This window comes from Canis lupus, chromosome 7 (assembly GCF_003254725.2).
Source record: "Canis lupus dingo isolate Sandy chromosome 7, ASM325472v2, whole genome shotgun sequence".
In the NCBI taxonomy this organism is placed as follows: Eukaryota; Metazoa; Chordata; class Mammalia; order Carnivora; family Canidae; genus Canis; species Canis lupus.
In genome coordinates this window covers 44,258,454-44,271,641 of record NC_064249.1, presented here as the reverse complement: position 1 = coordinate 44,271,641, position 13,188 = coordinate 44,258,454, and the positions used below count along the sequence as shown (strand labels likewise).

At 48.3% G+C, this 13,188-nt stretch overlaps 1 protein-coding gene across 2 annotated transcripts in view; it reads right to left on the bottom strand.

Annotated features, from left to right (window-relative positions):
- Positions 1 to 12,191, bottom strand: part of ST8SIA5 (ST8 alpha-N-acetyl-neuraminide alpha-2,8-sialyltransferase 5) — a 64,174-nt gene extending 51,983 nt beyond the window's left edge. For both annotated transcript variants that reach the window (XM_025428977.3, XM_049112666.1), the window contains exon 1: positions 11,993 to 12,191. In XM_025428977.3, the coding sequence (XP_025284762.1) occupies positions 11,993 to 12,123 (131 nt within the window). In that variant the 5' untranslated portion in view covers positions 12,124 to 12,191. The remainder of the gene's footprint in view (positions 1 to 11,992) is intronic.
- Between the last annotated feature and the right edge of the window lie 997 nt (positions 12,192 to 13,188).

Sequence of the window (13,188 nt, the reverse complement as noted above, 5' to 3'; positions counted from 1 at the left end):
GGTAGCTACATTATAAAAAGGTAAAAATAAAAACTATAAAACACATGATAAAACGCCCATAGAACTAACTACACACAGACGAATGCGTGTAAAACTAGTGAAATCTGAATAAGGTTGATGGATCGTATCAATGTTGATTTCCTGGTTGTGATACTGTACTATAATTTTGCAAGATGTTACCATCTGGGGAACCAGGAGTAGGGCATACAGATTCTCTCTGTATTATTTCATGCAACTGTATGTGAATCTACAATTCTCAAAATAAAAAGGTCTCTAAAAAAAAAGTGAAATTAATTTTAATAATATATTTTTATCTAACCTAAAACATCCAAAATATCATTTCAACATATAATCAATTTAAAAATTAATAATATAAAAGATATGTTACATCTTTTTTCAGATTACGTCTTTGAAATCTAGTGTGTATTTTATACTCACACACAGCACATCTTAGTTTAGACTAGTCACATTTTCAGTGTTCCATAGACACACATGGCTAGTGGCTATTACATTGGACACCAAAGACCTGATACATAAAGGGCATGCGAGTTATGCTTACTGGATGAAAAAACAAACGAATGAATGAATGAACGAATGAGACAATTAATCTAGCTTAACCAAGAGGAGGTGGAGACTGGACGTGCAGAATGGCACCTCCACCAGCTAGAGGGCTCTGGGTGGGAGGCCACAGAGGTGGGACCATCAGCTCTGCATGCTCTGGTGATGGGAAGAGGACGCAGAGTAATGAACTTGTGTCATGACAGCAACCCAGCCTGACATGGAAGAAAGAGAAAACACTGGGGGAGTCTTGAGTCCTTTAAGACTTCTTCTGGGAGAGGGGGGCCTAGGGTTTATTTCTGGGGAAACAGCAATGATGATCCCAGAACTACTGATCCTCAGCCTGATGGGGTGGGGTGGAGTGGAAAGCTGGTGTCCTAGGGGAGAGGAGGGAGGCTTGGGTTCCTTTGCTCAGAGATTCAGCAGAAGCAGCGCAAACTGGATATGATCTCAGGCTGGAGTGAGCACAGACACATTTTGTTCTCCCAGTAACCTCAGCACCCTCGATGCAAGGTGTCCCACCCGCATCTCCTGGCCTAGTGACCTCGTTCCCATCTCCCATCTCTGGAGGACCCGGGGGCCTCTCACAAACGGGGCCCGCAAAGCCTGGCCCAAGCCTTTGGGCTGAGAGGCTGACCCACCTCATCAGAGCTGGAAGAGAGAACAGCCCTCCTGGCCATCCTCTCACCCTGCAGAACACCAACCCAAGACGAGAGAGGCCATCGCCTCACAGAGCACCAGGGCATAAAAAGAAATTCAAAAGCCTTCGGTGGCTTCCATTTCCTGCTCCTGCAGCCTTAACACCCCAGCCTGTCCCCCAGAACCACGCCCTGAAATACACTCGCTCTCCAAAATCCACATCAGGTCCTGCCGGGCTACTCCTCATCGTAATGGCTACTCCTTTGAAACGTACAAGCTTTATCACCTGTGCCACACGACTGCAAGTTTATTGATTCGGTTGTGTACCTGTTCCATGTTTGTCTCTTTATGTGTGTCCTAAGTTCCTTAAGAACATGTATCATATCTAATAATTCTTTAGTAACAGCTCACCCCACCCCCAGTACAAAGCTGAGTGCACATTTAATTGATGTTTGGCAAGTATTAGGAAAAGTTTAGAGGTTCCTTTAAAAAAAAAAAAAAAAAAAAGACGATATTTATTTATTTATTTATTTATTTATTTATTTATTTATTTATTTATTTTAGAGTTGGTGGAGGAGCAGAGGGAGAGGGGCAAGTAGCCTGGTGGAGCCCCAAGTAGGGCTTGATCTCATGACCCTGAGATCATGACCTGAGCCGAAATCAAGAGTCAGAGGCTTAACGGACACAGCCACCCACCTCCCAGGCACACCTAGAGGTTCCCTTTGTACGCATCTATTCGTTCAATAATCAATATCAGTCACTGCGCTAGGTCCTGGGAATTCAGAGGTGGATAAAACATCACTTTTAAGGGTCTTACAAGCTGTGTAACCTTACACAAGTTACCCTCTCTGAGTGAGTATTACATGAGGATGATTGCATCTGTTTAACAGGACTCTTGTAAGGATTCAATGAAAGCATCCGCATCTAAGATTATCTCCTTAGGTCAGAGCCTGGCTCACCAACCCTTAAGAGATTGTTAATAATTAATATCATTACCTGATGAATCCTCCACCTGTGTGTGGTGGGGAGGGGGCAGGAGTCCTTACACACAGGGCAAAGAGCTAAAGTTGAGACATTCTGGCTGAGAGAGTGTTAGAGGAGAAGTGAGTGGGTAGGGATAAGTCACAGAAGAGATGCTAAGTCCTGTAAGAGGTACAATTTCCCTGGAGAGCACAAAGGTCAAAAAGAAAAGAACGGGACCAAGAGAAGTCTAGAGGAGACGAGTGTGAGGACCACACTGTGACCCTGGGGGTCATCTGAGGAAGGGACAGGCAACTGATACACATGACCAAGCATGGACTGGGCACACAGCAGGTCAGGGTCAGGATGCGAGAGGGCAAGCAAGGCTTCCAAAGCCCAACACTGAGGGCAGCCCCTTCTCCCAGGCTCGCACAGGTACAGGAGAGCCCTGAGAGGGGGGCCTCCACAAGTTCTGTGCTCTGGGTGTCAGGCTTCCTGCCCTCAATCCCAGCCCTGCATCAGGTGCTCAAGACCAGCCTTGCTCTGCCCAGTGCACACCCTGGTACCCAGTCAGCTGAACATCCCTTCCCCTCTCTGCAGGACCATCCACGTCTACCAGGTCCCCCCAAGGCGCACTCCCCATCCAGAATCAGCTGCTAGATAGACCCTCCAGCCCCTTGGGTCCCATCTCCGGGGTTGTGCCTGTTTCTCAGGGCAAATAGGAGTAGGGCTGGTTCCATGAGGTGAGCCTTTTAATGCACACTTTGGATACAGCAAAGAGTCAGTCTGTGCTTTTCCTTGACCCAGTTTCATACCCTCAGGTCTTAGGCCTTGCACCAGCCACATGCAGGCAGCCCGGATCTGCGTCCTCCAAGTGCAGGAGAGAGCAAGGCTGGAGGGAAGAAAGCATACAGGAGAGTCTTCTCCTCAAAAGGCAGGACAAAAGAGATCCAGCCTATGCTCCTTTTCGGTTGAAGAAATAATCTTTGACCATTAAAAAAAATGGAATTGGTAACTTAGTCTTCCCACAAGGAAAACATTAGGTGCAGACAGCTATACAAGCCAATTCCACCAAACTTTCAAAGAACCGATGATCTCAGACCTGCATAAATCATCTCACAGAATAAAGACAGAATATTCCCAATGCCTCTTACAAGACTAGTTTTAAGACTAAACGAGACAGCATTATATAAGAAAAATACATGCCAATATCATCCACTAACATGAGATATAATATCTTTTTTTATTTTTTTTTTTATTTTTTTTTTTTTTATTTATGACAGTCACAGAGAGAGAGAGAGAGTCAGAGACACAGGCAGAGGGAGAAGCAGGCTCCATGCACCGGGAGCCCGATGTGGGATTCGATCCCGGGTCTCCAGGATTGCGCCCTGGGCCAAAGGCAGGCGCCAAACCGCTGTGCCACCCAGGGATCCCGAGATATAATATCTTAAATAAAAACACTGGCCATAAAATCTCACCTCAGAAAATAAATAATACACCATGAATAAGCTGGGTTTATCCCTAAAATTGTAAGTTTAACATCTATTAATGTAATTTATCACATCAAAACATTAAATGCAAAAAACGACCTATCACCCAAGACAGACAGAAAAAGCATCTATAAAATTAATATTCAAACACAGTAAAACAAATAAACTTGTCAGCGAGCCCTACAATGGAGTCATCTTAATCTCTTAGAGGTTATCAACAAAAAAACCAAAACCAAAACCAAAAAACTAAAGCAGAAATACACAATGGAGACACCTGTACCTTCACATACTCTTTAAAATCAGGTTTGGGCAGCCCGGGTGGCTCAGAGGTTTAGCACCACCTTAGGCCCAGGGCCTGATCCTGGAGACCTGGGATTGAGTTCCACGTTGGGCTCCCTGCATGGAGCGTGCTTCTCCCTCTGCCTGTGTCTCTGCCTCTCTCTGTGTGTGTGTCTCTCATTAATAAATAAGATCTTTAAATAAATAAATAAATAAATAATAATAAATAAATAAATAAATAAATAAATAAATAAATAAATAAATAAATAAAATCAGGTTTAATCATAGCATATAGAAAAATCAACTCAAAATGGTCAAAGGCCTCAACATAAGAGCTAAAAGTATAAAACTTAGAAGAAAACACAGGGGCTAATCTTCGTGACAGTGGGCAATGGACATAGGCTGTGATTTCATAGATATAGCAACTAAAGCACAAGAAACCACAACAAAATATATATTATTTTCATATCTAATATGAATTAGAATCGATCAAAATTTAAAAACTTTTATGCTTCAAAGGATATCATCAAGAAACTAAAAATACAACCCTTAGAATAAGAGAAATATTTTGAAAATCATATATCTGATAAGGGACTTCTATTTAGAAGCTATAAAGAACTCTCACAACTCAATCATAAGAAGACAAATCACCCAATTTAAAAATGGGCAAAGGATAAAGGATCTGAAAAGACATTTCTCCAAATGAAATATACAAATGGCCAAGAAGCACATGAAAGTATGTTCCAAAAAAAAAGGAAGTATGTTCCACATCATTGGTCATCAGGAAAATACAAAATCAAGCCCACAATGAAATATCACTTCAAAACTACTAAGATGGCTATGTTCAAAAGAATAGATGATAATGAACATCTTTAAAAATATGGAAAAATTGGAACCCTCATGCATGCACTACTTAGAGGAGTATAAAATGGTGCAACCACCTTGGAAAAGGGCCTGGCAATCCCTCAAATGGTAAAACATACATCTCAGCAATTCCACTTGCAGGTATATACCCAACAAAAATGCAAATGCAAGCCCACGCAAAAATCTGTACACAAATGCTCATCACAGCATTATTCACAACTGCAAAAACAAGAACCCAGTTCCAACCACTGAAGAATGAACAAACAAAATACGGTATATTTATCAATGGAATATTATTCATCAACAAAAAGAAATGAAGTAAAAAAAAAAAAAGAAATGAAGTATTGGGGCACCTGGGTGTCTCAGTTGATCAAGCAGCTAACTCCTGATTTCATCTCAGGGCATGATCTCAGGGTCTTGAGATCAAGCTCATATCAGGCTCCACACTCAGCACAGAGTCTGAGAGTCTCTCTCCCTCTGCCTCTACCCCCAGCCCCACTCGCATTCACGTGCCTACACGTGCTCTCTCTCTCTCTCTCTCCCTCAATAAATAAATATTTTTTAAAATGAAGTACTGACACATGCTATAGTATGGATAAACCTTGAAAACATTATGCTTAATGACAGATGACAGTCATTGGACCACATATCATATGATTCCACTTGTATGAAATGTGCAGAATTAACATACAAAGACAGAAGATATGCTAGGGTATGCATGCTTCTCTACAAGTAGGAGAAATGGGAGTACCGAGGAATGATGGTTAAGGAGTACTGGGTTTCTTTTTGGGGTAATGAAAGTGTTCTAAAATTGTGTTGAAGGGTGCACAATGGTGTGAACATACCAAAAGTCATTTAATTGTACACTTAAAATGCGAAAATTATATTTTGATAAAGCTGTTTAAAAGGAAAGTTAAAAAAGAAAAAAAATCAGGAGTAAGGCCAGGATATTCACTGAGATTTTTATTGAACACTGTGTCAAAGGTCCTCATCAGCTCAATAAGACAAGAAAAAAAATTAAGGTACAAGGTTGTGATAAAAGGAAAAAAATGTCTATGTAGAAGTCCCAGGGGATGCCTGGGTGGCTCAGTGGGTTAAGTGTCTGCCTTCCGCTCGGGTCATGATCCCAGAGCCCCGGAATTGAGCCCCACACCAGGCTCCCTGTTGAGCAAAGAGCCTGCTTCTCCTTCTTCCTCGCCTCTCCCTCCACTTGTGCTCTCTCTCTTGCTCACTGTCTCTCTCTAAAATAAATAAATAAAATATTTTTTTAAAAATCCCAGAAAACTCTACAGATAAATTATTGTCATTACATATACATTATCCAGATTGTTGGTCATAAAATCAATACAGAATTAAATTTGCTTCTATATACTAGCTACAAACTCTACACAAATACCATATATACTCCATATATATTTTAGTCTATATATCTTTATATGCAGTATATACCAATGCTTAGAAAATATAATTTTTAAAACTACATTTTTATAATAGCAGTAAAAACTATGCAGCTAGAAATAAGCCTAGCAATATTCAAATCCTTATGAAGAATTATAAAGCTTCACTGACCTAAAAGAGGAACATGCAAGACTGATGCCTATCTGGGCTTCCTCAGATATTAAGTTTAAAAGGCAGGTTGAGACCAGATTGTAAATAAATAAATACATAAATAAATAAAATTTTAAAATCTCTAATGACCTTTCTTTCTCACTAAAGAAGAAATGACAACAAAAAGCAACGATTGCCCTTTCGGTGCCCCTCTGTTTATTTACTTTTTTAAATTTTTATTTATTTATGATAGTCACACACACACAGAGAGAGAGAGAGAGAGAGAGAGGCAGAGACACAGGGAGAGGGAGAGACACATGAAGCAGGCTCCATGCACCAGGAGCCCGACATGGGATTCGATCCCAGGTCTCCAGGATCACGCCCTGGGCCAAAGGCAGGCACTAAACCGCTGCGCCACCCAGGGATCCCCTATTTACTTTTTTTAAAGACTTTATTTATTTATGAGAGACACAGAGAGAGAGGCAGAGACAAAGTCAGAGGGAGAAGCAGGCTCCATGCAGGGAGCCTGATGTGGGACTAGATCCTATGTCTTCAGGATCACACTCCGGCCGAAGGCAGGCACCAAACCACTGAGCCACCCAGGCATCCCAGGGTTGTTTAAATTGTAAGCCCTTTTGGTCCTCAGCACTCTAAGGATTACAAGTTTACATGAGGGTCTTAGCTCTAACGAATGAGCTTGATGGTAGGGCAGGGCTTACAGGAAAGGGGTACAACTCCCATGCCCCTGATTCTAGAAAACCCTTTTGACCCATCACCCCCAGAACTGTCCTTGCCTATGCTGTCAAATTCAGGTAGGCCTTACCCTACATGATCCCTCTGCCATGCGCATCACAGGTGACTGCTCTCTGCCTGGCACCATTATCCCTTGGTTTCCTTAATACCTGTCCCCCCTCTACCTCTCTGCAGCCTCAGCTTCCAGAGCCAGCTCTCTTCTCTTGGACCCTCAGATGCAGGCACTCCTCTGTGCCTCTTCATCATCCTTCACTCTGCTCTCTCCTGGGTGCTTTCATCCAACCTCATCACGGGAACCCGCATTTTTCTAACTAAGGGTTTCACACCAACAAGTCATAAAATCAACTTGGTGGTTTACCCCTATAATTTTTTTAGACTTGTATTGTGGTAAAATATGTGTACCTGAAAATTTACCATTTCAACTATTTGTGAATCTACCATTCAGTGGCATTTGGTGGACCCAACCTGTTGTGCAGCCATCACCACCATCCATCTCCAAAACTTTATCCTCCCAAATTGAAATTCCATGCCCAATTAAACACAATCTCCCACCCCACTGCCAGCCCCTGGTAACCATCATTCCACTTTCAGTCTCTATGAATTGACTAATCTAGGTGCCTCATCTAAGTAGAACCATATTTGTCATTTTGTGCCTGGTTTATTTTAGCATAATGTCTTCAAGATTCATCCATGTTGTAAAAAAAAAAAAAAAAGGATTCATCTGTGTAATGTATCAGATTTCCCTTCCTTTTTAAGGCTGAGAGGTTTTTTGTTTGTTTTTTAATGAAGTGGAAGAGAAAATATTCAAGCACATTTCTTATAATAAGGACAAATATCGTTTCATAAAATGTTGTTTCTGGGGACGCCTGGGTGGCTCAGTGGGTTAAGCGTCTGTCTTCAGCTCAGGTCATGATCCCAGGGCTCCCTGTTCAGTGGGGAGTCCGCATCTCCCTCTCCCTCTGCCTGCCACTCTGCATGCTCATGCAACTCTCTGTGTCCAGTAAATAAAATCTTCAAGCAACAATAACAACAACAACAACAAAATGTTTGTTTCCAATGGCTGTGTATATGAGTGTGTTGTAGATCCCTGGGTATGACATAGTTCTTCCTGTGGATAACAATTATAAAAGTCGGAAAAACACTGACTTTGATGGTGACTAAATAATGTCCGTTGCTAGCCTGGCTCTCTTCCAGCCACAGCTCCGGAGCTCATTTCCGAGGTGCTGCTGGAAAGCTCCATGTGGGTCTCCTTGCAGTGAGTGTCCCAGACTCAAATTTGTGACCCTCTTTCCTGCAGACCCACCCCTTCTCACATGTTTCCTACTGGAGCCTCCATAATCAGGCCCTGCCCGCCACCCCTTGCCCCCCCGGCATGCAGAATCTCTTAGCTCTCCCCTGCACCCAGGAGTATATTCCTATTCAGGCTGGCTTTCACCTCCCTTCCTCCTCCCCTGACAGGCTTATGAGTCCCTCTGCTCTCTCTAAGACCTCCTCAAGTGCCTCCAGCACCCTGAAGCCATCCTAATCCACTCTGGCTCCCTAGCTCAGACTTCCAGTTTGGCTTCGGCACGTATTACATGTCTCTCTGTCTTCCCGATAGCCTGCAAGTCCCGAGAGCCTGGACTGTGTCCGTCTGGCACACCATTGTCCTCAGCACATAGCATGCTGTCAGCATATAGCAAATCTTTATTAAGTATTTGTTCAATCAAGTACAGGAAGGAGGAAGCCAAGAGCATCAACAGCAAACTCCACGGCTTCGTCTCACGCTCTTTCTTCCTGATCCACAGAGTGTGCACTTTCCCTGCAGAGACACGGTGCCCCCTGAGCCATATGTACTGCCCACCTTACCCCCTCCCGTTTGCAAGATGGGCCCCCAGAGTCCTGAGTCCTCCCATGGGCACCCACCCTGAAGTGGCCACTGCATGGCACGGGCAGAGGCCAGGCGTCCAAAGAAAGAACACATATGGACTCACATGCCCCGCTCCTTTCTAATGAGATCTATCCCTGATTCTCACCCAAACAGCCCATCATCTTTGTGCCCCTAGGTTCTTTGTGAGGTGCAAACAATGGAGGCTTTGCTGAATGCATCACATCTCAGCACAGAAATGAAGAGTGGCCACCTTGAGGTCTAAAGTGGGTCTGCCCCCTGAGGCACGTACTCCTCACTTTTGACCAGGTTGTAACAATAGCCTCCCTGTGTCTCCCCATCACTAACCTCTCCTTGCAAAGCCAGGATCACCCTCTTTCCTGGTGGCTTTTATCATATCATTACCCTCCTCAAAGACCACATGTGGCTCCCTATGACTGAATGAACCCAGTTCAGCCTGCCTTCCCAACCCACAAAGCACCTCACTGAAGTGACTCACCGAACATTACACCTATCCCTATTCTCCACATTCTCCCTTACACCAGTTGGACCAATCTCTTTACTGTGTCTTCCAATTACCCCGGGCACACGTGGGCAAACACACGCACAAGCAAGCGAACAAGCACACACACGCGCGTGCACACACACACATCACATCACTTTCAATCACTTTTTCATTGTCCAATATTTACTGAGACCTTACTACGTGCCAGGCGCCATATCTGGTGCTCTGGGTGCAAATGGGAACAAAACAGAGTAAATCCCTACCTCGTGGAGATTTCACTCCAGAGCAGGGTTTCTCCACTTCAGCCCTATAGACATTTGGGGCTGGGTAATGCTTTCTTGACAGAGACAGATGATGCAGTCAGTGCAGGGTCCTTAGCAGCATCCCTGGCCTCTACCCATGAGTCGCCAATAGCACTCTCCTCTCCCAGTGTGACAACCAAAAATGTTTCTGGATGTTGCCTGGAGGCTAACACTGTTCTCCCTTAAGAACTGTGGGTCTCGAGCAGCAGGAGTAGCTTGTCAGGAATCATCTGGGGAGCTTGATAACCAGCAGGAACTGGATCCACCCCCAGAGAGCCCAATTCTGAGCCCAAGCATCTGCAGGTGACTCTCATGATGTCATCCCAAGACCTCTGTTTGGGGAGCACTCAAGTATGAAGTGTTTCTGGGACACCGACTAATAATTACATCAGGTCAGTTCATTATGATTATAGATACGGGAATAAGAGAGGTGAATGTGTGAGTGGGTAGTCCGGGCAGGGGAGAGGTAAAAGGAGATGGTGCCATGCCTCCGCACCTTGGCTCACATGCTCTTTGGTTCTGGACATACGCTTTCCCCCACACACCCATCTAAATCTCACTCTTGCTTCAGGGGCCCACTCAGGTTGTACCTCCTCCAGGCAGTCTTCCCTAACTACTCCAGCCCATTGGTACCTCTTCCTCAGACAATTTAACACTTACTACCTAACAATCTCATCATTTGTGGTCATTTTGTTTCCCCAAATAGATCTCAAGCCTCCTGGACACCAGGATCACACAATCTTCTTCTTCACAGACCCCGACAGCATCCTTCCAGGATCAGATATATGCAAGTGTTGCTTGCTTGGCTGGATTAAACCAAATCCCTGGTGTGAGGCCTCAGAAGTAGTATCTGAATTCAGGGAGTCAGGATCTCTGTGCAGGATCTCTCTGAGGGAGGATGGGAGGCACCTGGTATGCCTGCTGAACTCTGGGCAGCTGGCACATCCCCCCAAGCCCAGGGAGGGCTTGCCAGAGCAAGCAATTAGGAGTTGAGCTGGCGTTTACCATGTGGGCACTGATGTTTTCCCACTGTTGACAAGGCAGCAGGGATACCAGCAGCCCCAGCAGCGCTGAGGAGGTGCCAGTTGGGTGCAGGAACCCAAGCCACCCTGCTGAGAACCAAGTGCAGCAGGTGGAGGCCAACAGGGCTGCGGCAGGCCACTTGAGCCCCAGTGGTCCTTGCACGGGATTATCTTGGAGGGGCAGCAGTAGCCAGAGGAGGAGGCCAATGCAAGCAGGCCAGGAGACTCTGAAAATGTCCTTTAAAGCCACCAGCACATTGCAGAGCTCATCAGCTGCTTCAACCAGGGAAGAATGCTGTCTGGGAAGGTGGAGAACAGAAATGTCCCAGAGAAGGGGCCTCATTCTCCCCAGCTCTGGGATGTGGAAGGAGAAGTAGCCTAACTGTACCAAGAGAGAAACGAGAGGGAGGCTCTTTCTAAAAGAGGCTCTGATGTGGGGGTACCCTAGGGTCAGCGCTGTCCCTAGGCAGAGTGCCCTGAAGCGTTTCTCCTTGCCAGCAGAAGGCAACGCTGACATTTCGCACACACAGGGACCAGGGCTGTGACACCTCCTACTGCTCTTTCTCTTAACAGAGCTGGAGTGCGGATGGGGTGGGAAGAGGGCCCAACCAGGGGAGAGTTAACTTGTGCTGCAGCTCTGACCTTCTGTGTGAGGATGAGAACGAACCATCTGTTTCTGTAGGGATCAGGTTGTGAGCTTCACACACCCAGTGGTTACTGGTTTATGAAAATCGACTGTCCCTGTGGCACTGTCCCAGCCCACTAGCACTCCCCACCTAACCTGGAGCTCCTAAGGGGGAAAAAATGCTTTTCTCCCAAGAGCCCCCACAAAAGTTCAGGACTCAGAGGGTAATCCCTATTGGGATTTGAGCCCTCCACTGTCGGGGGGGGCTCCCCTCCAGCCCAACGGCGGGGGCACTGCCCATCTGGGAGACGCGTATCTGACCCCTGCGGCCCCTCGGGGCATCACATGGATTTGTCATCAGTTTGGCCGCTCGTAATTGTAACCTCTGCCCCATTATCTGGAGAGAATAAAGTTGCCGGCCCCTTCTGCCCGCGCTGAGCAGGCGCCCTCCTCCCGCGGGGCGCCGTTACCCAAAGCCAAGGCGGCGGGGCCGGCGGCCAAGTGCTGAGCCCTGGTTCACCCACTCGGGACGCTCGCCCCCGAGCCCCGGGCACCCCCACCGGCGCCCGGACCCTCTTACCTCTTGATGTAGTTTCGGCCGTACAGGATCTGTTGCAGCAAGGTCACCAAGGCGAAGGCGCAGATGAAAATGAAGAGTAAAGTTCGGTTCCCCAGCAAATCCCGGTTGGCCGAGGGGTCCGCGTAGCGCATCCTGGCGGCCGCTCGCGCACGGTGGGGCGCGGCGGGCGCCGGGCGCCGGGGGGGCCCCGCAATCACGCGCGGGGCTCCGGGGCCCCCGGGGGGCGCGCGGTCGAGGGGGCGCCGCTAGGCGGGCGGGGGACGCGGCGGGGCGAAGTTCCCGCGCGGCGGGGCGGGCGCAGGGGGCATCCGAGCGCGGCGGGCAGGGCAGGGCAGGGCAGGGCAGGGCTGGTCGCGGGAGCTCGGCCGCAGCCGCGGGCCTGCCCTCCGCACCCGTTACCTCCGGGCGCCCGAGCCCGGCAGCCGCCGGTTCCCCTGCGGAGAGGCGACTCCAGGTGCCCGGGGCCCGGGGCGGCCCCCCCCGCCGAGCTGACGACCAATGGGGAGCGGGGCCCTGGCGCACCCGGGAGCGCGGCGCGCCGCCCCCTGCGGTCGGGCTCGGGATCGCGGTCGCCGGGCGCCCGGCCCTGCCCCCGGGAGCGCCCCGGCCGGCCCCTGCGCCCGCACCCAGGCGGCGGGAGGTGGGCCTCCGCTTCTGCGGATGCGAGGCGGGGGCCAAAGCAGCCGCACAGGCTGGCGAACGACAGGCGGGCTGCGCGGAGGGGGAGGGGTGCAGCGGAAAAAGCCGGGGCTGAACCTTGGAATCATAAACCGGGGCAGGAAGGGGGGCGGCGGCTGCGGCGCTGGGCAGGCTGCAAGCGAGCGTTTGCCGGCGGCGCGCAGGGCACGGAGTCACCGCGGTGGCCGCGTCCTCGCGCGCCGGAGATCTCTCCGGAGAAAGCGGAGCAAGGTCAGCGGGCAACCCGTCAAGGACGGCGCGCGCCGCTCCCGCCTGCTCAGGGCCCGCGCCCCGGGCACCCAACTCCCGCAGGGAGAAGATCCCGAGGCTCCACACCCCCATCGCAGGCCTCCCCCCCGCCCCAGCTGCGGCCGGCGGCTGCTCGTCAAAGACCTTGTTGTCCCCGAGACACTGGGACCTTGTCTCATCCTTGGAACCGCTCATAAATCTTAGGTGAAGCGGCTGGCCGCCTTAGGGTACCACGGTCCCCAAAAGCTTTAGTAAGTCAGGAAGTCTGG